We start from the raw sequence: 27,181 nt of genomic DNA, 5'->3' as shown, positions 1-27,181 counted from the left end.
TCATTGGCACAACTGCTCATACGTCTGTGGCCAAAACCATTTAAAGCCATTCATACTTATCAGTGTTTCACACAATGGTTTGAATTCCTGGTGCGATACAGAGTCTGACATGCTGCTTTGAACAGCCAGTGAACCACATACTCAGCATTCCTAGATATTGAAATGAAACGTTGACTCTGTTTGTTCGAGGGTGAGGCTCCAGGACCTTAATGCCTTTTTAATCAGAAGGGGCATTTAATCCTGAGCTATTCCATTCGGCCATTTCTCTGTGTCTGTGCAGTTCCGCTGAGGTACACCCAAGGTCCACACTCCACCTGATCCTAATCAAATTCAACAACATCTCTCCTTTCCCTATCGGTCTCTCGACTTTATTAGATATTTCCCCTATTTCGACCTCGCTGCCCAACCTCAACTCGAGCAAACCTGATCTTGTATCAACAGAACCCCTGGAAGCATTTGAATTATACTGTATAAAACAAATCCGGAGGCCCGCTGTAACAAAAGGCTGGGGAAAACAAGGATGACAGGCGGTGTAGCTGCATATGCCCCCTCTTGTGGAATTTACAGCGTGACGGAAATGATGTGGAACTGCCAAACATCTGGAGTGCTGTACGGGAGAGGGAGGAGAGTGAGGGCGCAGCAAAGGGTGGAGAGATGGAGATAACGAGGGAGTAGAGTGCTGTTAGTATGGGAGGAGAACACATGTGGGTGTACTGTATGTCTGTAAGCTTTTAAAGAAACCCTTTTGTTGTTGCCAAGGGAGGAATTATATTGTGTCAAAATGAAAACCTCCATCACTGTCTGCTGTTCGCTTCCTCAGGCCAAACTGCCAATCAAAGGAATCATTTAAATTCCCTCCTCTAATTTATAACACCAGTCCTCCCTTCATTTCCATTTTTCTTTCTGCTGTTTACGCACTCTTTCACTCCCCTCTTTGCCTCCTCAGGTGGATGCGGGGCTGAAGGCAGATATGTCTCCCGATGACAGTGACCTGGAGGCTCGTCTCAACAGCTGGAACCTGGGGGTGAGTCCAGAGGCATGCCTTGAGCGTCTTGGTTACATGCAGCTGTCAACGTGCTGCAGCTCAGCCACAGTGACAGTGAATCTGAACGCCTGAGCAGATCTGAATCAATAGCGCAATGACGCTGAGTTAGCCGAACAAAAGGTTTAAGCGCCGTCCCCGCTGCCAACCCGGTCCGTCCTCATTCCACGTCCTCCTCTCACAGCGCTGACTCAGTCTCCACTCTCCCGGGAAATGGGAACCAGCAGTCGTCATCCCCTCGTCCACTTTTCTCCCCAACTACATTAATAGTTGGAGATTCAATAATCAGAAATGTCCGCTTTTTTAACGCTGCCACGCACTGTTTCCCTGGGTCCACAGTTCAAGACATTTTAAATAAACTCCCGGCGCTGCTGCGCTCTCTCCCGTCCTCCATAAAACGAGTGGTCGTTCATGTTGGGTCCAATGACACCTCTCTTAGACAGTCTGAACTGACAAAAAAACATTTTTTAGACCTTTTAAACTTCCTAAGCAGCTGTGGGAAGTCCGTTTTCATTTCCGGGCCGACTCCCACCGTGGCCCGCGGAGCGGAAGGTTTTAGCAGGATTCTCAGCCTCCACACCTGGTTACAGTCCACCTGCACCACTCGCAATATCAAGTTCATAGACAATTTTAATCTCTTCTGGAACCGCTCCACCCTCTTCAAAACTGATGGCCTCCACCCAAACAGGCACGGAAGCAACATGCTAGCAGCTAATCTCCAACACGCTGTCCACACTGGAACACGTGAACTCGCATGACTGTTTACCTGCCACACCCCCGCCACTCACTCTTCTTCTCCTCCCAAAGCCCCACTGGCTCCACTACACTCGGTCCCGCTCTCTAGCTCCCCTCCTCGGCCACATCAGTCATTACAACTACAACCTGTTATTCATATCCACACCATCATCAGTCACAGACGCCTCTGTCCACTCAGTACGAGACATGTTAATCCAGCCAATCTCCGTCCACTTCCCCGGTCCTCACACCCTCTCACAAACCAACATCACCTGAAACTGGCCATATTCAACACCCGCTCCCTCAACAACAAAAGCCTTATTCTCAGTGAATTTATAACGGACAATAACCTGGATTTTATTTAATTTTTATTATTTTTCATTAAATCAAGTCACTCCCACAGGATACACCTACATGGCCAAACCCCGCACAGAGGGCCGGGGAGGTGGCATTGCTGCCATCTACAGAAATAACATCAAGACAACCACCATCTCCATTCCTCCTGCCCCCTCATTTGAACACCTCACCTACAAACTCTCCGGTCCCTGTCCTCTGGTCACAGCAATCATTTATCGCCCTCCCAAACCACATCCCTCCTTCCTTTCTGATCTTGCCGACCTTCTAACTCAGTTGTCTGCCATCTCACCATCTGTTCTCCTCCTGGGTGATTTCAATCTCCATATCGACAGCACAGACAATAAACCAGCCACAGAATTTCTGGAACTGTTAAAATGTCTCAACTTCACCCAACATATCAACTTCCCAACACACAGCCGTGGTCACATTCTGGACTTGGTTTGCTCCACCAATCTCAACATCAAACAGTTAACTAGCCACAACCTGTATATCTCTGACCACCTGGCCATCACCATGAACATAGACATCCCTGTCCCCACCACAAAACAAAAACGGACCATAACTTTCAGAAATCTTAAATCCATCTCTCCCTCAGCTCTCTCAGCCTCACTCACCCATTGTCTGTCTGCCTCCCCTCCCCCACCATCTGACGACCCCACTGACCTGGTAAACTACTACAATAACACACTCTCCTCCTGCTTGGAACAGCTTGCCCCCGTAAAAACAAAAATTGTCTCTTTCACTCACTCCGCCCCCTGGTTCACCCCAACACTCCGCCAAATGAAGACCCGGAAAAGACAACTCGAAAGACTCTACAAGAAAACCGGATTATCAGTTCACCTTTTAGCATACACCGACCACCTACAACAGTACAAAGAAGCACTCAATGCTGCCCGGTCCACCCACTACTCCCACCTCATCCACTCTGGCTCCAACAACCCCAAGGCTCTGTTCTCCACCATAAACTCCCTCCTCAAACCTCAAGACAACATCTCCTCATCATTCACCACTGAAAAATGCCAATCATTCCTATCATTCTTCCAATCAAAAATCAACACCATCTACAGTAACCTCAACACCTCCAGGACCCCTCCCATCTCCCCACCTGCCTCCCCCCCTGCTTCACCACCTGCCTCCCCGCCCACCACTTTCCAGCACCTGACCCATTTCTATCCTGTATCACCAGAACAACTCACAACCATCATGACCGGAATAAAAACCTCTACCTGCGCCCTGGACCCCATACCCTCAAAACTCATCAAGGACTGCCTCCCAGTTATCTCCCCACTCATCATTGACCTCATTAACGCCTCCCTCTCCTCTGGTTCTGTCCCCCAAACCCTTAAACTGGCTGCCATCACACCCATCATTAAAAAACCCGGTCTTGACCCTGACAACCCAAATAACTTCCGCCCCATCTCCAATCTCCCCTTCCTGTCAAAAATTCTGGAACGTGCTGTCGCGTCACGACTCAGAACCCACCTCACCTCCAATAACCTGTTTGAATCCTTCCAATCTGGTTTCCGTTCAAAGCACAGCACCGAGACAGCCCTCCTGAAAGTCACCAATGACCTCCTCCTCTCATCAGACTCCGGACACCTCACCATCCTCATCCTCCTCGACCTCACAGCTGCATTTGATACCATAAACCACTCCATCCTGCTCTCCCGTCTGGAATCCTCTCTCCACATCACCGGCACAGCACTCTCCTGGTTTCGCTCCTACCTCACAAACCGACAACAGTTCATCAGCATAAACAACTGCACCTCCCCCACTGCTCCCCTGTCACAAGGTGTCCCCCAGGGGTCGGTGCTTGGTCCCCTCCTCTTCATTCTCTACATCCTCCCCCTTGGCCAGATCATCCGTCAACACGACCTTCAGTTTCACTGTTATGCCGATGACATCCAACTGTACATATCCACCAAAGCCATCACCAACACCACCCACTCCACACTCAGCAACTGTCTCACCGAAATTAAATCATGGATGCAAACAAACTATCTTCAACTAAACAGTGACAAATCGGATATAATCATCATTGACCCTGCCTCCCGCACCAAAGCCAGTCACAACTTCTCCCTCACCTTCGATAACTGCACTCTATCACCCTCGTCACACACCCGCAACCTAGGAATCATCTTTGACAGTAAACTACGGTTTGACCTCCACATCAACCATATTACCAGGACCGCCTTCTTCCACCTGAAAAACATCGCCCGTCTCCGCCCCTCACTCACCTTCTCTGCTGCAGAAACCCTCATACATGCATTTGTCACATCCAGACTGGACTACTGTAACAGCATCCTCCATGGCTCACCATCTAAACTTCTCAAGAAACTGCAATACATCCAGAACTCAGCCGCACGCCTGCTCACCCATACCCGCTCCAGAGACCACATCACCCCCGTCCTCCGTGACCTACACTGGCTGCCCATCACTCACCGCATACAGTTCAAAATCATCCTCCTCACTCACAAAGCACTTAATAACCTAGCCCCCCCTTACCTCACAGACCTACTTCATAACCACACCCCCTCCCGCGACCTCCGCTCATCCGAAGGAAACATCCTCTCTCCACCTACACGGACCAAGCACCGAACCTGGGGAGACAGAGCCTTCTCCATCGCTGCCCCCTCCCTCTGGAACTCACTCCCCATACCGATCCGTACCTGCACACACCTCCCAACATTTAAAACCATGCTCAAAACGCACCTTTTTAAATTAGCTTTTAATTTATAATCTTGATGTGCTTGTTTTATACTGTTCTCTGTGTTTTTACTGTATCTTACTGTTTTTAACTGTATATTTCATGATTTTTTTAAAGTGTAAAGTGTCTTTGAGCATCTGTAAAAGCGCTTATAAATAAAATTTATTATTATTATTATTATAAAAACCCTTTCACCACCACTTTCTTGAGGCAGCTCACTGCTTTTGTAGGACGTGAGGAGTGGGAGCAGGGTTGAGTAAACTGAGCATTTGAAGATGTGTGCACCTCTCTTATCTTCTCTGTCTGGAGTGCACCAGGCCAGGGTTTGATAAGCACCCTGCCCTCATGTCTTTTATTTCCTTATTTATTCCCTATCTCTTCACCTGCATGCCCCCGAGACTCCCTTTTTTCTTTTTCGTTTACTTGTCGCCTCTGTCCTTTCTCCTTTGTACCCACACTGATTTTTTTTTCCTTCAGAACAGCCCCTCTCTTTCTGTTTTTTCTTCTCTTTCTCAAACTGCTTCTACCACCCTATCTTCCACTCTTCTAGCGCTTTCCCCCTTCTATCTTTCTCTGACTGTCTCCCTCTCTCGTTCAACGCAGGGGTAATCTGAGGTATCTATCAGCAGACGTGAAGCCGTGCACTGCTCCGCTCTGCACTCCTCTGTGTTGAGACGCTGATAAGAGGCATTGCTTGGCAACGCTCCCCCAAGCCTGCATCTTTCAAATCAACAGATGTTCCCTCACACACAAGCACACACACACACACACACTCCAACCCCCTTCAAGTTTACAGAAGTTTTATAGATGCACTGCTTCAAAGCGCCCAGCTCCTCCGAAATTTCAGCACAGCCAAGCGTCGCTCTTATCTAGAACATCTTTTCTCTGCTTTAGATGTTCTAAAGCAGTCCATATCGGTTTGTTCATTTCACCTCTAATGTAATAATGTCGGTGTAGTCAGCACGGTGGCCATACTGGACAGTAGATGGCAGATTGCTACAGACTCGGATAGGAGTTCCTCTAAGAGATGAAAAACCTGAGTCAGCTGGACCACCATCTGTTTAATCTTTCAGTTAGTCTGTAGCTGGTGTGCTGGAGCAATAGAGTTTTATCTGTAATGAGAGTTGAGAGTTACAGCAGAGTTGGGTGCAGCATACACCGACCTGCCCGCAAAGAAAACAAAATCATGCAAAGTAGATAAAATTGCACAAAAACTTGGCCTATCTTTTCATACACAGTGAATTCAATGGTAGTCGCTGCCACTTTCCCGTCTGTGGTTAGGTGGGTGTGCTGACGGCTTGCTCAACACTGGTCCGAAACTAGGAAGCCATCAATCACCATGTGTTTGTTTGGCTGGAGAGCCAGGCCTTGTGATGTGGAGTGGTGTTCCTCTTCTGTGTCCGTCCGTCCATCCATCCACGTCAGGTTCCAATGACATGGTACGCCGTGCCAGCTGTGAGTGCTGTGCACACGGGAGCATGTGTGTGGGCACGCTGAAAAAAACAGAATGTGCGCATAGGCATACGTGTGCGCTGAGTCCAAGTTTAGTATCGCGCTGTGCCAGCATCACACCACAGCATTTAGTCTACATGTCTTCCTTGCCCTGTGGGCCGTGCTCAATCAAATCTGATGACTGGCTGTCTGTGGGTATAAAAAGAAATCCCATTCTTGTTTGCAGCCTGGGCACTAGTTTAGAAGGATATTGATTGATTCATCACTTGGTAAATATGGATTTTTCTTTGTAAGCTGGTGCCAAATTTGAGAGGCAATTCATCACACATCATGGCACGGTCCATTGATGTTGCTCTGCACTGACTAGACTGAGTGGTCTGTTGTTGTGCATGTGTCTTTCTGTGTGTGCATGTGTTACAGTCGACAATATAACTGATTGCGTTCAAGCCGGATGTCTCCTTTTGTTGAGGGCTTACAGTATGTCAGCCAACAAAACGTCTGACCTGTTTTTACCTGCATCATGCAGGCTTAGTCGGGAGGCAGAGCTACTTTCATCTATTTCACCTGTCACTTTCTCGCCCTGAAGCAACAGATTGTGACTTTATCCTCGTACAGTAGCTGTAACTATTTTAGTCCCAAGCTCTGGGGTTCTTTCAGGTCCTATTCTCTCATCTCCTGTTAGCTTCGTGTGCATTGTGCCACCTCATAACATTAAATCCTTTTATTTATTTATTTATTTTTTACACCACTGAATGAGTCCCACTCTACCCTCATCCCCCTACTCTGAAGACTCGTCCTCCTTGTTTTCCTCCTTCATCCCCATGTTGAAGAGATTAGCAACAGAACTGTTTACTGGGCGTCATTGCTGTCATCTCCAAAGTCAGCTCTGCTGCTTTGAAAGGCCGTGATCTTGCCGCTAGTTGGCAGCCCCTACAGACAGCCTCAGTGCATGAGAGAGAAACACTGTGCGATAGTGCGAGTTCACAAGGAAATAATGGGGTCATAAACTAACGTCAAATAGTGGAAGGAAGAAAGCAGGTTGTCAACAGTTTGTGTCACAGTTATTGAGCTGTATTGATGTAATGCTGCCAATTGTGGCCCTTTTACTTTCAGGTGGTTTAGCAGCTCACTCTTTTTTTCTTTTTCTTTTTTCCACTCTTGTGTTTCATATTATATCAAAGGACACGCCGCGTCATTGTTTGGCAAGGATGTATACACACTCGCCTCCATCTGACGGTAAACGGACCGGGGATAGCTTACAGATTAGTGGTCCGGAGTGTTGACAAAAAGGACCGTGTCGGGACAGCAAAGAGGGGCTGAGAGCGGAAACAGAGCCGGCCACACACACAATGCCTTGAAGTAGCCCGACGCATTCTGTCTCTCTAAACAGACACGAGTTGACGGAAGAGACTCCAGCCACAGAACCAGGCTTTTGATGTGCTTGCCACATTGTTTATGACAAACGGAGGGAGGAGGTTAGATTCTGGTAGTGGGTAAGAGTTTGTTAGGAGTTGAAGAAGAGTTTAAAGTTTTTCTATTTCCTCTTTCAGATTGAAAACCCCAGGTATTTGCGAGAGAAGCCCATTGCCTTGTCTCCGGTAAGTTGTCATGGGGTCCCTTGTGGTTTATTTTTGTAACATGGACCAAAGTGCTGTTTTTGAACTCTACCTAACTACCTAATCTTGCTCCTCTTTGTCTCTGTAGATTTTCAAGTCAAGCTTTGGGAGGAACAGCACCTTGGCCGATGATCAGGGCCCACAGCTTGTACAGAGCAAGGAAGTATGCACAACAGTAAGCAAGAGAACCTGAGAGCTTCTATGCGTGCTGAATATAATAATTCTGTATATCAAGACTGCCCTTTTACAGTATATCCATTCCAGTCGGCCTAAATCCTCCCTATTCAGGACATTCAACATTTGAACAGAATCAAAGGTTAAAGCTCCCTTGACTGCTTTATGGCATTAGACGCCCCCACAGCCATGTACATACATCGTGGTGCATAGTTTGTATTGTTGAAATGGCCGAGGCCAGCGTTCCTCTTAGAAGACAAAAATAATGCTGGCTCCCAGTGATGACAGTTTTTTCCTTATGTGGATTTAAGCTGAAAATCCCATTCTGAAAGCATGCTTTGAAGTCCCCCTCTTCCCCTCCCCACCTCACCCGAACCACCACTCATTCCCCCCGCCGTCCGCCTTTACCCGCACTGTTAAATATAAAACTGAGCATGACTTGGCTGTAATAGCCGTGGCTTTTCATGTCTGCTCAGGGTAGAAGTGCTCCAGTCAGATCGGCTTTACCGGGGCGAGGGGCAGAGAATGGACGGAGAAAGGGCGAGGGGAAGAAACAAGCAAAGACGTGATGGACAAGAATGGTCTTGCTTAGTGACCTGTCATAACAAAGTTTGTGACAGCTTAAAGAGGATTCGCATGCGAGGACACAAACTCCCCACACACACACGTCCACCCAGTCGGCCGGTCTACCTGTAGGCTGATATTGAATGTAGCAACACCAATATGAAAAACATTAAAGCAACGTCCCATGCTGTTTGATCCTGCCTCAGACTAGCTGACTGGCTACATACAGCCGTGTGTGGTGGGAATATAAATGTATCACATCTTAGAAGACCGTGTTTAACCTCCACACCAACTTTACTTTGATATTCACAGAGTTGCCAGTTTATTAGATGCATAAGTACAATCTATAGAAATGCAATACATTGTATTGTTCGACTCTTCTAATGAGTATAATGAGTTGATTAATGTTTGCAGTAATTTTTGAAGCTGTAGTTATTGGTCATTGTTTTGAACCATTTAGACTCAGTCCGTATGTTGGTGGCCTCAAATAAGAGCATACATTTCAGGAGGGAAGCTGTAGGAAACTGAACTGGCCTGCCATTTCCACTGAGGCCAGAGTGCTCTCAACACGGGAACCAGTTCAGGAAAGTCACAGAGAAACTTTGGGAGGGACACATAGGGAAATTAGAGGAAATAGCGCAGAACTGGAGTGTTTACCTCATTGTGCTTTGGTCTGACTGTAGCCAATTCATCGCAATTATGTTGTATTCTTGTTTATACTGTGGGGGTTTTTTTTAATATCATGAAAATAAAGCCTTGATGGGAAAATGTCAGTGAAAAGGAAAGCATTCATGTGACTATGCTTTAGGGATGGCAGTGTCAGTCGGTTGGTCGGTTCTTCGCTTTGGTCAATGACTTAGGTAAGCAAGTACAGCAAGTCAGAGTTTGAACTTATCCTTGGAATTATCTCAACATCTACCGGTCGGATTTGCAAAAAATCTGGTACAACCATTAATGATTCCCCAATGATGTAACCTACTGACTTAGATGATGCCCTGATCTTGTTGTGCCACCATGAGGTTGGCATTTTTTTATTTAATGTCCATTAAATTTACTGCACACATTCATGTCCAAGGGCAGCAAGAATGTTCTGGGTTCGAACCTGCCAATTGGGGACTAGCTGTGTTGGTTAGGGTTCCCTCTGGGTACTCCGGCTTTCTCTGGTGTCCAAGGCCATGTAGATTAGATTAAATGATGACTCCATATTGCCTGTAGATGTGAATGTGAGTGTGAGGCTAACCGGTAGCATGCTAGCTTCAGTAGATATATCTGCAACACGATACATGAGCGTCAATAACGTCAGAACTGTAACTTCTTCACATTCTGTTGATTATTTAACTAAACTCAAATTCTGACGTGTTGCACCTTTGTCATCAGGATGTTATCATGTGTACGTTAAAATACCAACAGTGGCATTCAACTCAAAGTGCCACTGTGGTTAAGAAGAGTATCACAGAGAGGCTGGCATGGATGTAAACTCTTCTTCATCTTTATCCCGTTTAGTAGGAGGCTGTGGGTCCAGGTGATGTTTTTTCTGCCCTGTTAGTCAGAATGGATTTGATCACCATTGTAAGCTTCTGGGAATTCCCTTTTGACTCTACCCTCCATACGGTAAATGATAATAGGTCTGTGGTTTATGACATGCTATTGTAAAGCCCCTTTTTCTTTTAGGTTTTATTATTTGAGATGCCTGCACTGATCATGTGTCCTGAGTCACCATTAGCAATTAAAAGAGTGTTATGTATACTTTAGGAACTGTGAACCCAGCAGGATACAGCTGTGACCACACACACACACACTCTCACATCCACACACATTATTTCCCAGTAGAAGCGACTCAAGTCACCAATCCCACCATAACCATATCATCCTCAATAGCTCCGTTAAGCTTTTTTTGCAGAACCATGGAGGCCTTGCCCGACCCTGCTATTGCGTGGCTGTCTAGGCCCAGTCTAAGAAATCACAGTGACATCACTTCCCTTTAATCCCTAAAGCCTAGTTCAAAATTTACCCAGGTTTAAAGAGTTACACGCGCCACATGCCATTAAGCTGGCGACAGCTTAACAAACATCTCAGTTTTCACACCGAGCTCATCCTCCAGCTAAGCTACCGACTGCATTGATAAGAATGCTGACTGCTCTTTTCCTATGGAATAATGAGTGGCAGCTGAGAAACTTCACCGCGAGGTAGCATTGCTTTGACTCACTTAGCTTAGACAGTGTGTTTGCTTGGGCGGGTTGTGGAAAATGTCTTGCAGGGCCATCAGAGTCCTGTTAATCTTTCAGCAACACCCTAGCAGTGCTCAGCATTATAAGGGGTTGGTCTTTCTTTGGAAAATTCAATTAAATGGCGACTGATGATTCAGACTCAGCCATAGGCCGGAGTCATGTGATTTCAGAGGGAGATACTGACAGGATGATTAAAGCGCCCCATCTTTCTTTTAAAGTTTGTGTGTGAGTGTGTATCTTCAAACTAATCCCTTGGTACCTGACCTGAGAGATTTGATGGCAGCAGGCACCGCATGCTAGATTAATGTGTTAGTGTCAAGCAGTCGCACCCTAATGGTCACAAGCCCCCGACTGGGGATCAGGCCCCTCTGCTTTCCGTTGCCATAATGATGCAGTCTCTCAAATCTAAGGCTCCTCTGGGACGGAGCTTGAGTTCTCAGCCTGTGATTTAGAGGGCCATAGCCCGTCTTATCTGAACGTTTTTCAAAGCTAAAAAAGAGCAAGCTAGTGAGGCTTAGTAGTTTTAAGGGGACTAGTTCTGTTGCTTGTCTTTCAAGATGGTGCTCCAGGCTGGGAGGCACAAGGGACCAACAGAGCTCCATAATGATAAAGCTTCTATTTCAAGCATCTCTCCTCTGTCCTTGATTCTTATCTACTTGATGTGTTCATATTAGCAATTTCAAGTAATAATCTGTTTACTTACTCTGTTTGGAACCGCCCTCCTCTACAACTATTTTTTTTCACACGTCAGAAATTCAATTTTAGCCAAAGTTTTTATCCACCCTTACTATCTGGACAGACTACAGTAAATTAACTTCTTGTCAGACTGTGGAAATGGCATCTAGCTGCTCCTCAGTAGATAGCAGAATGCTGCATACCGACTATCGTAGAGCATCTGTGTTTACTGAGGATGAAAGGCGCGCTAGGACATTGTACATCTCAGGCAAGACGAAGGAGATGCACAAACGCAACCTTGCTTTGTGGCGCCCGAACAGTTAGCAGACGATTTGTGAACACATCCCCCTGAGGAAAAAGGCCATGACCCCGCGCCGGCTTTGAGAGCAGAAAAAGCAACTGTTTCCGTCTTCTCCTTGCATTCCCTCACTCAACCCCCCTCCCCACACCACTTCTTCCCTCTCATCCTTTCAAGAGCGAAGTGTCAAAAAACATGGCATCTTACAGCGCTCGCTACAACTCTGAAGAAGAGAAGAGGGAAAAAAGCTGTACCACCCAGTCGGGCTGATTGAAGGCATCTCAGACGCCTTAGGTGTACGACATTCCTCCTCCTCCTTCCTTCTCTGACGCCTTTATAAACAAGTTTCAAACGCCCCTGATCTAGTTTGACAAACTTTCTCCAAAGAGCATTTGAAGAGAGGATGAGAAAGTGACACCCCCACATGTGCTTTTTTTTTTTTTTTTTTTGGGTGCCGGCAGAATCAGGTCTCCACTTACTTTTCTGCTTTTCAATCACTGCCATCTCTCTCCCTCTCTCTTTCTTTTGCTTTTTCCTTTCTTCTCTGACGGGTCTCCTGTGGTCCCCTGAATTGCACAAGAAATAGTGGTAAATCAAGAATAAAGACACGGAAGAAAGACACAGAATACTTAACAGAGCTTTGTCAAGGATACAGTGTATAATTGTAGCTGAAGTGCAGTAATGAGGGGAGGCATCCAGAAGGCAATTTTGTGTATCTTTTTTTTTAATGGTGCTCTACATGATCATCTGAAATGAAGTGTCAACATCTTAATAAAATCTAAGTTTTTGGGGTTTATAGATTCCACCATTTCAAACCAGGATACATATTTCAGTCTACTGTTGATGGCTGTAGTGTATCAATGTTTATACACTCAAACCATACTGTAATGGAATCATATTTTATTCCTTTGATTTATATCAAGAGATGGTCTGATGTGGTTTGGCTGTGCCAAGTAATGTTGTGGGAATTTTTTAGTTGATTGTTCTGATGACAAAAACAAACAAGAGCTAGCCTCGGGATGTTGTTAACCACCGACATGTTCACACAACAGAAGCGCACTTTCAAAGGCAGAACACTGTCACCCTGCTCCAGGGTTGATTAACACACCAGAACAGACAGTGACTAAACATGAGTAGTGACATCAAAGCCAATGGCCAGTCATCTGTCTGTCAAAGATTGTCTGTGTATTTCCATGTGTTGCGTGTTTGCGAGCAGAAAACATCTTGTGGGTAATTTATAACAAACTAGAGAGCTAGAAAGGGCTTAGGGGAAACATATTATTTTAAGAAACGGCACAAAGCCATGTGAAATTTTCAGGAAACAATATGCATAAATTGTTGACACTGGGTGGACCGACAATGAAACAGAGCAACGAAACATGTGTGAAGTGTAGCACTGAGCTACACGTTCATTTTACAGTGTAGCAAACGGTACACTGTAAAATGTGACAAAGTGAGGAAATCAATTACCTCAAAATTACCAAGTAGACTAATAAGTAATTGTAAGTTGTTCAAAGTATTTAGCTCGTACAACCATAAAAGTCTGCTTTACTTGATGTTTCTGAGGTAATCAGTTTCCTGACTTTTTAAAAGTAAAGTCAACTTAAAGTTTACAGTGTAGGCTGAAAAGTGTTTCTGAAAACATCACTGCAATGCAGTAACAGAATCTTGATTCATATTTGACCAGCACTGCCTAGTTTGACGGATTGGTCTGAGCCTGGACGGACCTGCAGACTCAAAATACTATTAAACTTACCAGAAGATAAAACTCTTTTTATTTTACATAACCACGTGTTCTTTTTCTCTGCCAAACCCTCAGGCAAAAGTTAACTTTTTTTTGTCTCCCACCAGTGGTAAAGCTCTGAGAATTTGAGAAAGTTGTCTCTCCCCTGTTTTCAGTAAAAATTAGTGTGTTTTCTATTGTGTACTGAGCATAAGGGATCGACCTATATGCTTTTTTCGGGGCCAGTACTGATGCCACATATTAGTAAAATTAGTGATCCAGGTGACTTCAGTATTTCTATTTTGTTCCACTTTATTCTTCCACTCCACGACATCTGTTTGTTATCTTTAGTTACTGGTTTCTTTGTGGATTCAGATTATCCAGTGTTGATAGGCTATTACTTGTGAGGTGTCACCAATCAGATAGTGTTGTGTGCGGGACATTGAGTAAGACCACAGAGTGGGGACTACAGACAGACAGAGTGCTGTATCAGAGCCAAAGCATTGTATTCTTGAATTAATTTATCTTATCCGCAATTGCACACAGAAAACACTGATACTGATGATCGGAAAAATGGTGTACTGTATATCTGCGCCAATAATCAGCCAGGCCAATAATTGGTCCCAGGAGTCCTTCAACTAATCAGTCACTTCATGCAATTTTGAGATATCTGTCATTTAGTATTATTGTCTCCCTGCAGACAAATGGAGTCATGCAAAGGGAGCGCCTTTCAAAGACCAAGCTATATTTGTGAATAATAATGTCATGCCAGAGACACGATAATTATCTTCCAGAAATGACGAATAATTAAGAGCTCATTCTGTAAAAGAAGACCAAAGAAGATAAAGAATGGATGGCAATTTTCTTAGTCAATTATTCAGGTGATGAATAGGTCATTATGGTTTTATTTGACTGAGACCGGGAAACCTTCAAGCTTTAGAGATCTGTTCCAACGTGCACATGACAACGCTGAACTTTTCATCCCCTGAAAATACTGTGTTCAAATGAAACCAGTCACTCTCTTCATGATCGGCTGCTATGTGTATGCAGAAATACACACACACACACACGCAAACACACGCAAACACACCAGAGGCTTTCACTTTGTTGTGCCTACTATAGCCTGACTGAAGATTTTATCACAAACATGTACACACACACAGAGTTGAGTAAATCTCAGCGTCACACTGGTTTTTGAAGCTTTGCGCATGGACAAATGTTTTAAATGTTAATGTGGTTTATTTCATCATCATCTGCGCTTGTGTGCATGACAGACGCACTGTATCTTCTTTCATCCAGATTTCTGTTATCTCTTTTATCCTATCACTACATATGATATTTTCCCCCCAAAGCATCTCTCTAAAAAAAGATGGGACACACATCTTATTGTTTAACTTCATACAGCAAAATTCTGTTGCCTGTGTTGCCTGGTAATAGAAATATATCGTCCCCCAAGCAGATGTTTTCATTCATTTTATACACGGAAATAAAAACTGATGATCCAAAAATGTTCCATGTATGACATTTGGTTTTCTTTGTGTTTCCAGACTGAGATGAAGATCAAAGTTCTGGAGGCCAAGCACCAGGAGGAGAAACTGAAGCTGCAGCAGAGACACGATGCAGATGTTGAGAAAGTAAGAAGCAAAACTGAAGTATAGAATACTTGTGTATGAAGGTGACCGTAGTGATGTTACCAATTTCAGGATTTCTAATGATAGCTACTTGCTAACATATAGCTAAACTGTAGCATAACACTTCAGATCTCAATTAATTTGGCCATTTGTTGTTGGCAAATGACAGAAAGTTGGAAATCAAACTAGAAATTGTTCATTCTTTAAAGGAAATTTTAATCGGAAGATAAAAGTCATTGATTGATTTTCATGCCTAAACAAACAAAATAAACAAACTGTCTTTGTTTTCATGACTGAATAAACAAGCTGACCTTAAAGGACATTGTTTATTCACAACTTGTTTATTCAGTTAAAATAAATATTTCTTAGTTTGTATTATTACCTAATTAATATTGTAAATATCAACTTTCTGAGTTCGAATTTCTTTTCCAAAACTACATAGAGCACCCTTAGTATCTATTATTCACTTTTGTCCATGGAACAGTCTCTTCCCATCTCTCTATAATCATAAATGCTTGTAAATGCCCAGTTAACCAGCAGACCTAGTCTTACTTTCATTCAAGTATCCTACCACCAATATTGTATGAAGCAGAGCCCAAGGTCCTGTGGTGCTATATTGTCTTTCGTGCAATTGAATTGGCCATAGTTGGACTGTGTCTTTGCAAACAATTTTCTTCTGGACACTGCAAGGGAAGGGCGTAGTCTGACCATGGCTTAATCCCGTTCTGGACTTCTACTGCTTTTCTTTTTGTTGCGATTGGCATGAAATAATTACTCATTTGTCAGTCACTACATCTCATCAGGAAACCATGATTTCAAATGTGTTTAAAACCCAAACAGAGCTTGTACTGGTAGAATATCCACTATATGACTGAAAAACGTTTGCAGGATCCTCATAGTTTCAGTTTATAGTATGAGTAACACATGAAAAGAGTTTCAAAGATCTCGATCATTTCTTCTGGGGCAACTGGACGGGCAAGTCTGTCCGCGTTAGCGCTCATCAAAATACAGTTAACCTGCATTACTGCGCCCATCATTGACTCTTGATTCCATTTGGTGGCTAATGAAAAGGAAAGGAGCCAAGCCTCTCCTCTTCTCACCGCCTGTCCTGCAAATAATCAGCTCTTCAAAGCTCTCCGTCTGCTGGTGAAACTAGCGGTAAAGCTGTTTCATTTCACACAAGGTGCCCATCAGTTAGGCTGCAGATCAAGCACCTGGGATCTGTCACGTCCTCAGTGCGACTTTTCCTTTGCTGCCACAGAAGCTTTTAATAAAAACAGAGAAAACACTCCAATTTTCTCTCCACTTTAAGATGCCCATTGCTTCTTTGTGTTTGACAAGAGACAGGATGACAGCTAGCTCTCTTTGACTCTCTTTAATTACATACAGATTGCAAGTTATGTCCGATTTAATTTCCTCAGAATTTTACCCAGTATTCCCTCTAATGGCTTCAAAGGGGGAGTTATTCGGGGGTGCACTCTGATGAGCCTTAAGGAAGGAAGGCAAGCTAGGTTTAGTTTTAATTAGTCTCCTCATGAATAATGTATAGGCTGCTGAAAGGCTAGTGGTCATTGTCCCCCTGCTTGAAATGGAGAGGGTAATGAGAGAACAGGCCTGAGCGTTGTATGCTAATGGTTGTGGATCAGCACTGTGTGTACTTCTAAAATATTTAATAACCTGAGGTGAAGAAGCACAGCTTTATGTATTTTTTCCTTAACATGCTAGCAGTAGACCACATCGTACACAAGAAAACAATACGTTGTCATTAAAATCCATATTTTGTTTCAAATGCCGTTGGGATTAGATTACATTCGTGTTTTTGTTGTGAAATTTCCTCCCGTTTCTCTGTATGTACAGGAGGTATACTCATGCTCTAACTCAGGCTTTTGTAGGTGTGTTTTCACATCCAGTTCAGTTACTCCATTCACTGATAATTTTGGTTGAAGTCATGGATGGACAGGCTGGATCCCCCCCTGCATTAGGATGTCTTTTAAAAGCCTAAAATGGGCACCCTAAAAGCTCTCATTTCCCACTGTCTTGTGCACTCTCCCTGGACCTGACACTGTGTCACCGCCTCGCATGGCGGACCCGAAAAAGACAACAATCTCTCTGGGCTGGCGAAATGGAAATAAAAATTGGGTATCCCTAAATGTTCTGTGAACTTTGCCCCAGCCGCCCCATCCTCCTTTCATCTCCCCCATCCCATTCACACAGAGGATGACAGGCCTGGCAAATAAGCGCACTTGGATAGAACAAAATGCTAGAAAGAGGGAAAAGTCTTATGGGCTTTGGGACAGTTCTTGACGGAAAAATGAGCCCTTACTTTCTGCCATGTCAGCCAGATCATGATGGTATCATCTAGTCTGTTTTGTTCTTTCAGGTAATACCAATACCATTATCAATTATGCTTAAAAAAGCTTTAGATGATCATCTTAAGTAGATGATTTCATTGTGAGAGTAAGGTAATGTGATAACAGGAACCATCATACATATACAGTACACAAAAGCGTGCATTTTACCATTTTGTTACAAGAAACATTTGAAAATGTGTGGTACACACACCTGTAGATCATCTGCATAATGTACATGTATGTGTGGGTTATGCAGTTGAACCCAGACACCTTCCTCCTCCACATGTAGACTGCTCGACTGTCCTTTTATACTGGAGCCTCCAACTCTCCATAGCCTAATTTAACTAATTACTCACAGATGGCAGCAGCAAGCAGATGCAGTTACCTCAGCACACCTCAGCACAGGTGGCTCACTCAGATGCCATTTCACTCAGTTAGCCCATAGTCTCCATAGGATTGGATAGGCATGTGGAAGATGAATTCTTGTCAGGTCATACAGTGAATTATGTATACAAAATGTTCCACGTCGCTATAGATAACCAGAGCTAAAGATGAAAAATCTATTTTGGTTTTGTCAAATGATTGAGTATAAAGGGCTGTTTTGTTGCAGACTAATAAGTATTTAGATTTCATTGTTTTTAGTTGTAATAATAGTGCCTTTTTTATAGATCCACACCTCAAATTAAAGATGCCCTGTGGAGTTTTCTTGCAAACGAATGAAATGTTTGCGTTTAGTATTTCTCACATTGTATCAAAAGGGTTAACCCTAACCCTCAAATAAGGTTTCATATTGGCATATATTGGACAACATATAAGTCAGACCTATTGAAGTGGTGGCCTGTGGCCAGAATGAGGCCCTTTAACAACCTCATACTGGCCCTTTGAACATGTTGTAAGTAGGCTAATTAGCCCATTAATTAGTTATGGCTGATGCAAAGTACAAAAATACTCTAATTTCACTAAAAAGTTTTAACCCAGGCTGTTTAAGCAGATCATTAAGAGAATCAAACTGACAGCCTACTTCTAAGATTAAAATGGTGCGTTTTTCCCTCTACTTTCGTGTATATGGTTTTTAAATGTGAAAACTATTTAACAACAGAGAAAAAAAACAAAGAGGTCATTTGAATTTAAATCTTTAAAGTACAAACATAGGGAATGTATTACTGACATCATTACAGAGATCAATAACAGGCCAATATTATCTCTAGTAACTTCATATTTGGCCTCTGACTAAGGAACCTGAACAAAAATTCTAAAAACTTTGCATGAAAACGTGTCTGTTGATAGCTTTTGGTTGATACCGGTGAAAGTAAAAAGCTTCACCTGAGACAAGGACCATCATGATGTATGCAAGACAGCCATTTTTTCAGTAGTAAAAAAAAAGACTGAATATTCTCCAGCATGTGTTTAAAAACGACTCCGCTCTCCCCTCTTAGATTCTGGACCGCAAGAATGGTGAGATTGAAGAGATGAAGAGCATGTACCGGGCCAAGCAGAAGGAATCAGAGGAGATGATCCGTAGGCTGGAGAAGAAAGGTGAGAGGTCGCAGGATTGCAGGGTTAACTGGAAGGATGTTTATACGAGTGTCTCTGAACACTCAGCGTAAAAAGCCCAAAAAGATACAATTCCACAAGACTCTGCGCTGGTGTAGAGTGACGTTCTCCAGCTGTGCTGCTCGATCTAAAGTTTAATCACATAATGTGTGCCTTTTTCTACATGCTTCATTTCCTCTTGCCTGTTCCTCTCCCACTCATCTCTTCTCTTTTGTCCGTCTCTAAAAGCATTTCATGAGAAGCGCTACCAGCCATTTGATAGAAACAATATCTTTACTGACACTGATTTACTGACAGCCCATCATTGAGCATGAGTGTACGTCTATGTGTGTGTGTGTGTGTGTGTTCATCTGCACACATACCCCGAGGCAGGGCCTGACTGCTCCATGTGTGTTTGTGTGTGTGCTCTCCCACAGTTCAAAGTGTGCTGCGGGAATCCCAGGTCATCTGCGAGAGCAAAGAGAAGCAGATTGCCGAGCTGAAGAAGATGTCGGATCAGAGCGCCGACTCCCTGAAAAACGAGTGGGAGAAGAAGGTATCAGGAAGAGTTGAAGGGCTTGGATATTCTGCAGCCCAGCCCCCTTTAAGCAACCCCGAGCGTGAGGAAGAGCATTTGATAGCGTGAGACCAGCAAAGTTGGCTGCAAGCAGTCAGGCTCTGCTATAAAAATCTTTATTCTTTCATGCTGTGCTTAACTTAGTGTGGGTTTTTTTAGCGATGAAAAATGAATGCTCTCTGCCCTGGGTAAATTTGTGTGTTCACTCCTGATAGCTTGAGCTAACAGGGCTGTTGGGGCTCAATGAGATCCTAATGAGATTTCCACTCATCTCTTCTGGGTCACTTAGCGCGAGATGAGCAATCTTGTGGAACAATTTATTTCAGATGTAATGATAAAAAAAAATAGTTAGCCATATAAATAATGTTTATTCTCCTTGAATGAGCACGCCCGAGGAACTAGATTTTCTGAAATGAGAAACGGTGACAAAAGAAATCAACCGTGGTGTGCATGGAAACACAGGGAGATAGATGTGTGACTGATATGTCGTTATTCTTTGCTCCTCTAGCTGCATGCTGCTGTGACAGAGATGGAGAAGGAGAAGTTTGAATTGCAGAAGAAACACACTGAGAACATCCAGGAGCTGCTGGAGGACACCAACACCAGGCTGGCCAAGATGGAGGCTGAGTATGATGCTCGGTCACAGGCAACTGTGAGTACAGGAACAACCATTGGTGTGTGTGTGTGTGTGTGTGTGTGTGTGTGTTTGGGATTTAGTTAATGATCAAGCTGAAAAGGAAACTTTGGTTTTGTCAACACATGAATTATTAACAGCCATTGTATTGTGGCTGACTCCAAACGGCATAAAGCTTTACATAACTTTACCCAGACCTCATGTAACACCCTTTAACTTGGTATACTCATGTTTATTCCACCTGTCTATGATCATCACTTTACACCAATGGGATTGAGCATGCGTGCAGCTTTAGACCAAGCATTCGCTTGCTGCTGTTGAGGAGATTCGTGTTAAACAGCAGCAGGAGATTCAAGTGTTCAGACACTTCATGTGGGCAGATTATGCTCCATATCCAACACCAGACTTTCACTGGAACAAACAGGATTTTGGGTGACAAGATGGGTGTATTTTTGCATAAAACTCCTGCCTTGTTTAGCTCTAAGGTAAGCAAATACATCTGTCATGCCTCTAGACGTGACTCAAATCACTTGGTTTAGGACTGGGGTCAATTCCAAGTCATTTCTTCTTGGGCAAGTCAAGTCAAAAAGAGTCCTTTGTAAAGGCAAGTCAAGTCACTCACTCACCCCAGGTTGATGATTTGAATTTGTATTAAAACTATTCAAACAAAAACAAATAACTTTATGAAAGATTATTTACTTCTTAATTTCTTAAACAAAACATATTATCTCCCCATCACTTCTAAACAGTGAAATACTGACAGCCAGAGTATAAAAGCTAAAAAAGCTAATGCTGCAGCAAGACTACATCACGTTCAAAGTCGTCAGATCGCTGTGATGTTTACACTGCACAACTTTCCGCCTTGTAATCAAGGCCTTGCATTCTATATGACTGATCAGCAACAAGAAGTCACACACTACAAGATCCCAAACAGAAAAGAAGAGGAGTGTCTGCTCTCATTGGCTGTAGCTCGTTCCTGGCTCTCTGACCCATCTGCAAATCTCCTAGATATTTAGGCTGCGAGATATCCAGCGGGTGTCGGCAACACGCCGGTGAGCTGTCCCCGAGCTCCTAGATTGCATCTGCAAACAGTTCACACATGGGAGCGTTTTTGCCAATTATGCCTCTGACCTGGGGCTTTTCATCAGCGATATCCAAAAACAAAAGCAAGATCAGGGCTAAAATCCTGCATTGTTAACTTGGTATAAGCCGAAAACATAAAATGAACACAGACAAATTTTTAAAGGTGCAATCTGTAAGAATTCGCCTCCTGTCAAAATTTAGACTGTACAAAAAAAAAAAAATGGGCAGCATATTGCCAGAATAGCTGGTTACTGATGCTAATTGTAGCTAGCAAGTTCAATTAGCGATGCAGCTAACGGCCTGGACTGGGTGATTGTTGATGATGTTCAAGGGATGATGTTCAAGCGCTAGCGCAGGAGCTTTGGACAGACGAGAGGAGAAGGTTTTCAAGCCTGGGACGTGTTTTAAACCCAAATTCTTACATATTGCACTTTTTAACTTCCAGGCCAAGTCTCAAGTCATTTGTTTTTCTATTGAGTCAAGTTGCGAGTTGTCAAAACAGTAACTCCAGTCAACTCGAGTCCAAGTCACAATGGCTCGAGTCCACATCTCTAAATACCTCTAATTATAAAACAGTGACCGAGGCCATGCCATGGCTCAAATGAAGGCCGACATCCTGTAACCTCGGGGCGACAATGACTCTCATACCATCTTTTATAAAGGTCTTTGATCGAAGCTTGTGTTAAATCTCATGCATGACAGCGGTCATGCTCTGAGATGCGCGTGCACACGTGTACATGCACCTCCCGAAGCAACAGTTTCTTTGATGTCATATGAAAGGACTCTGCTTGTAAGTGGGATCGTGCGCATTTCATTAGCGGGGAACATCAACACCAGAGGCCAGACGAATGCACCGCTTCATAAATAGTATTGTTATCAGTATCAGCATTCATGGGCTGTCATACATACACACATATTGCCTCTGGCCTTAATCTGTCAACAGGCCCACATTTAAGAGGCATCAAACACTGGACAGTGCGTGGCCGGCGGTAAGGCCCCTCTTTTAATAATTAAGAACAGACACGGCCTCAGAGAATGAAAAGAGCCCTCTGTGACTGTAAATTAGCTGCTCTCCTGCTGTGAGTTTAGGCTGACCCACTCACACACAGACACACACGTTGGATGTTCAATGTGGACTTTATCTCATGCGAGTTTTTAAACCGCCCAGTGTGCCGTGGTTAGTGTCTCTGAGCTTAATCCTGCAGAATCAATGTTGTCTTGTCTTGTTTCATTGTGAAAAGGTCACTTTTTCAACTTTTAAGACGCCAGTCAGAACTGAGTTTATTCAATATGCAGACATTTTATGCCTGTGGAATATTCAGCTCTCCTCCTTTGACCCACTAGCTAGGAGCTTCAGTAGCTTTGAGCATGTGGTTTGTTTAGTAAGTGATACTATATGCTGTTTCATGCCACTGCTACTCCTCTGCTTACTACAGTGTGAGGGGGAGATGTAAGTGCTTAATGAAAGTTCAAACTCAGGACACGATGTGAAAAGTTCGCTCAGTTCACATGAAAAGCATGCAAGCCAAGACAAAGTCAGAGTGATGATTCATGTTCATTCAAATACAGCGCACTGGATCTGGTTTAATAACAGTGAAATGAAGAATGTTCATCTGCCCATCGCTACCTGGTTGGGTTTCTATCCAACGCACATCAAAGATCTCACCAGGGGCTTACAGATATGTCAGATGTTGTTATTTTTGGACGTTATCTATGCACAGGGCAGAGCAGATAGAGTGACTGAGTAGGTGTTTGAAAATAAAGACAAGCCGGTATCTGCCTAGGTATTGCGCCAGCCAAACTCTTGACTGTAGTCCATGCACGTCCATATTCAAAGGACTGATAATGGAGATATGATTAATGTTGTCTTGTACTCAGAGATTAACCCACATCCTCTTCTTGCTAGTCGCTAGTATTTCGTTATCTTTTATTTCTAGGAGTGTGTCCAACATATCTATGAAATTAGTCCTTTTTTACTTTGTTTTTGCCTGAACACTTCATTTCACCCACCAGCAACCCCCAGAGGTCATGTGTCCGTGCCTCGATGGGTCTAAGTCGAGTACGATCCACATCGGGGTCTCCATGGGTTGGACTTTTTATGTAACTGTTCCACGCAGAACGTTGCTTTGTAACGAGATGATCAATGTTATTCGCTTCACCTGTCAGTGGTTTGGTAATGATTTGTTTGGTATAACTGTGTTGTGTAGTACAAGCAGCCTTACAGAAAACACATCTGTGCACCCTCAGTAATAGTTATAGTAAAACAAGGGTAAACAAACCTGCAGGAGTATTTGTCTGACACCTGTTCCACAAGTCCACAGTTTACTCTGTCTCCCTTTCTTATGTCTTCTGTCAGACTTTCTCCTCCACTTGCAGCGTGTCCGCCAGCACTAAAGTTTGAAACACAACATGCATGCATACACACAGTCTGACAAGCCTCAGGAGATGAGTGATGCGGGCTGTCTTCCAGTTTCTGGCTTTAAACATTGAAAGATCATCCATCACTCTGTGTGACTTTTTTTAAAATGACAAATTACACGTTATTTTTCCCATCTTCAAAGACTTTATCGCTTTTGAATCTCTGACGGGGAGAGAAACTCATAATGTAGCTTATGTAGTCTGCACTTCGCACCTTGTAATTCTCCTTCTAAAACACCTAATTAGGGGACGTAATTTTCTCCCCGTCTGAGTATGTCCAGGTGTGCCCAGTCCAGCCTCAGCTTTGAGAGGTGCTTCTTCTCATCTCCTGCCAGAGAGCTAAGTGTCAGCACGCGTCCCAGCACAACACAGACCCCTTGTTCCCTTTCTTAGCACCCTACACTGCTAACACAAAGACAAAAATCTCTCTCACCAGGCTCGCCAGGCGCTGCTCTCGTACTCTTTTTCAAACACGCCGCTCCCTCCTCTGCCATCATTCCACCTCCTGTCATCGCCAGCCTCTGTCATCGTCTAGATGGACTAGCACGCTCCATCTTTAATCAACGCCCCTTCATCGCCTTTATCAGCCTGCCCGCACTGCATTCCACGCTGTCACAACCACACACACACACAGAACGACAAACATGCACACGACTGTATGGGGAGGGGGGACGTTTCTTTTCATCGAATGGGTGCCGGAAGAAGCTGTCTGTATCAGCTGGACTTTGATCATTGTCTTTATAGAAAATGCGAATCCCTGACATTTTCCACTGAAATAACTCAACAATGTACACGAGGGCTGGAGGGATAATTTCAGCCTCAGCACATGTGAGTTTTCCTGTTCATTAAAAGTTTCTAAATCTACTTCATCATGTAGAACACAATAGATTTTGTGGTTTGTGATATCAAAAATGATTCATGGGAATGATCATTTTCACATCACAATTTTCATTTTCACTTAAAATCACCATGATGTGACATTTTCTAAAGGCTGTACCAAACAAAAATATATATGCACAAACACCCTGCTGATCGAAACATTGGTCAGCAGCACCAAATGTGATCAGAGACTGCTATTTTTAAGCAGTTAAGGCTCCAATGGTCCTGTTACAGTTATTAATTGTTGTCTTGTGTTAGTTGAAACATGTCCGTCTCAACAGTGTGTTCACATTTGGAGGCAGGTTATGAATATACAGCTACTTACATAAGAATATCAAGGTTTGAAACATGAGTAAATATTACAAGTATTGACCCCGTATTGCCTGTGTTGCTATGTGTTGATCCAAACGTCAGAGCTGGGGCAACAAGGTGAAACAGTGGCTGGAGGTTTTATAGCTCTAGAAATGTTTCAAAGGCACAGAAGTCAACTTCAGAAAAAGCAGTTGAGCTTTTGTAGACTGGATGAACAATACAGACAGAAATATTTTCAACTTGATAAGATCTTTCCCTGTGCAGCATCCTAAGGCTTCTCTGCTGGTTTGACCTTTGCTACAGTTTGTATAGCTGAGATGTTTTTGTTTTTGATTACTCACACATCTTCAGAGAATACCAGCGCAAAACAGTCTATTTCAAGTCCAGCCTTCGCTTTAGACTTGATCTAAGTACAAAGAATAATGTCAGCAGGAAATATCTATAACTTAAAAGCATTTAGGATTTAAATTATTTAAAATGTGTATATTATAGATTCGGGATCACGTCAGAGAGGTGGTGAGCTACATTGTTAGCCACATTCTTCAATATTAGGATTCTGATTTCTGTGTCTGACCTCACCGTGGGAGCGCACGGTCCTCTGACCTCTGACATCTCTCTCAGGCTGGTGCCCTTTAGTGGTTCAAGCTGTTTGGTTTAGTGGTGTCTGTGTATGCTTGCGGTTCAGGAGCGAACAGCGCGCGAGCTGGAGATGCGGGTGAAACAGCTGTCGGTGGAGGTGGAGAAGGGCAACGCGCTGCGTCAGAAGGTGACACAGGAGAAGGCCCAGTTGGAGATCCACATTGCATCCATCAGCGCCGAACTGCAGGAGGCCAACAGACGGTGTGTGTAAAATAAGAAGCGAGGGAGAAATGTGAAAGGAGTGTGGAAAGAGGGATATTCTTCCCATCTTATTCTTTACTTGCTCGAGGTCTTAAGGAATCAGCAAATAGCTTAACTGTAATTGTTTGAAAAGGAACAGGTCAGCGTATGTATTAACCTCCCTGTCATGCTCTAAACTGTCCACAGAAATATGATTCTGCAGGAGGAGAAGGATCAGCAGCGTGAGCAGCACGAGCAGACTGTGCAGAAGCTCCAGGCCAAACATGAGGCTGACATGAGCCACTTACATCAGGAACACGCGCTGTCTGCTGCTAAGGTCCACATAAGACATGGCTCTGGCTACCAGCCTGCTAAATTTAATTTTTGATTATTGCAAAATCCCAAACTGTATTTTTCCCCCAATTTCCTCCTTGTTTTTCTCCTCCAGGCCTCTGAGGTGATGGAGGACTTTGAGAAAACTGTAGCTCAGTTTAGGCAGCAGCTCCTGGACAGTGAACATCGAAGACACCAAGAAGTCAGGGTATGATTTGGGTGGTGGGCTGTCACTGTATGAATGCCAGCTATGGAAATGCTTCAAGGTACAATGGTCTTGTGTGATGTGTCCAAGTATAATTTCTGCTTCCTTTCAGGATCAAGGGATAACGTTTCAGCAGGAAAAAGATGAACTGCAGATCAACTGTGAGAAAAAGGTAGCGTGTGTACTTATTGCTCCTTCATGAAAACTGATCCACCAATCTCCATAGCTTCTGTCGTTGCATTAAAAAGCCCTGGACAAAGTTATTCCAGTCAAGTGGAGATCAAAGCCCAGAGTCACGTATTCCTTTTGGTTCCCCTTACTTTCCGATTTTATGTCTGGTCTCGTAAAATCAGAGCTGTGATTAACTGGTAGATGTAGGGCTGCACGGAGAAGAAAGAGGAGGATTTATAATTTAGCATAAGCATTATTGTGCAGAGAAAGTTGAGATTGAGAAATATAAGCAAATCAGTATTAACTTGTGGAGTCACTCGGGAAAAGAGGATATTCAAAGGGGAAATTTTTCCGTCGGTGTGCCGGGGTGTACACTTAATTGCCCCTTCACTCTGGTCTTTACTTGAGAGACCCTCTTCAAAGCCACGGAGCAGCCGTAAACCATAAAGTGAGGAGACCATTGTTAATGATCTGAGCCGGACCAGACCAGTGCAGGCCAGACTGCTCAGGTGAAAATCTGATTTTAAAGACCTGCTGCACCTGGGTCATCTTCAAAGTGCCACAGTTATAATATGAGTGCTGGTGGCAGGCTGGCATTGACGGGGCCCCTCTGGCTGATACACCTGCAAGAACTTAGCAGGCCTCTGTGCACTTTATTCAGGGT

General features: G+C 43.8%; 1 protein-coding gene across 3 annotated transcripts in view; it reads left to right on the top strand.

The window, feature by feature from the left end:
• The window catches only part of cep112 (centrosomal protein 112), a 109,617-nt gene that overhangs the window by 8,769 nt on the left and 73,667 nt on the right, over positions 1–27,181 (top strand). For 2 of the 3 annotated variants that reach the window (XM_084370579.1, XM_084370577.1), the window contains exons 6-16: positions 947–1,024; positions 7,844–7,891; positions 7,998–8,084; positions 15,119–15,205; positions 18,990–19,089; positions 19,524–19,642; positions 20,172–20,315; positions 25,675–25,829; positions 26,016–26,145; positions 26,257–26,349; positions 26,459–26,518. In XM_084370579.1, coding sequence (XP_084226705.1) covers positions 947–1,024; positions 7,844–7,891; positions 7,998–8,084; positions 15,119–15,205; positions 18,990–19,089; positions 19,524–19,642; positions 20,172–20,315; positions 25,675–25,829; positions 26,016–26,145; positions 26,257–26,349; positions 26,459–26,518 — 1,101 coding nt within the window. The remainder of the gene's footprint in view (positions 1–946; positions 1,025–7,843; positions 7,892–7,997; positions 8,085–15,118; positions 15,206–18,989; positions 19,090–19,523; positions 19,643–20,171; positions 20,316–25,674; positions 25,830–26,015; positions 26,146–26,256; positions 26,350–26,458; positions 26,519–27,181) is intronic. The other variant, XM_084370578.1, reaches the window with a different exon arrangement.

Source organism: Pagrus pagrus, assembly GCF_965226575.1.
Source record: "Pagrus pagrus genome assembly, chromosome: 13".
Taxonomy (NCBI): domain Eukaryota; kingdom Metazoa; phylum Chordata; class Actinopteri; order Spariformes; family Sparidae; genus Pagrus; species Pagrus pagrus.
Note: the sequence above shows the minus strand (reverse complement) of the source record. Positions and strands in the feature narration are given on the sequence as shown.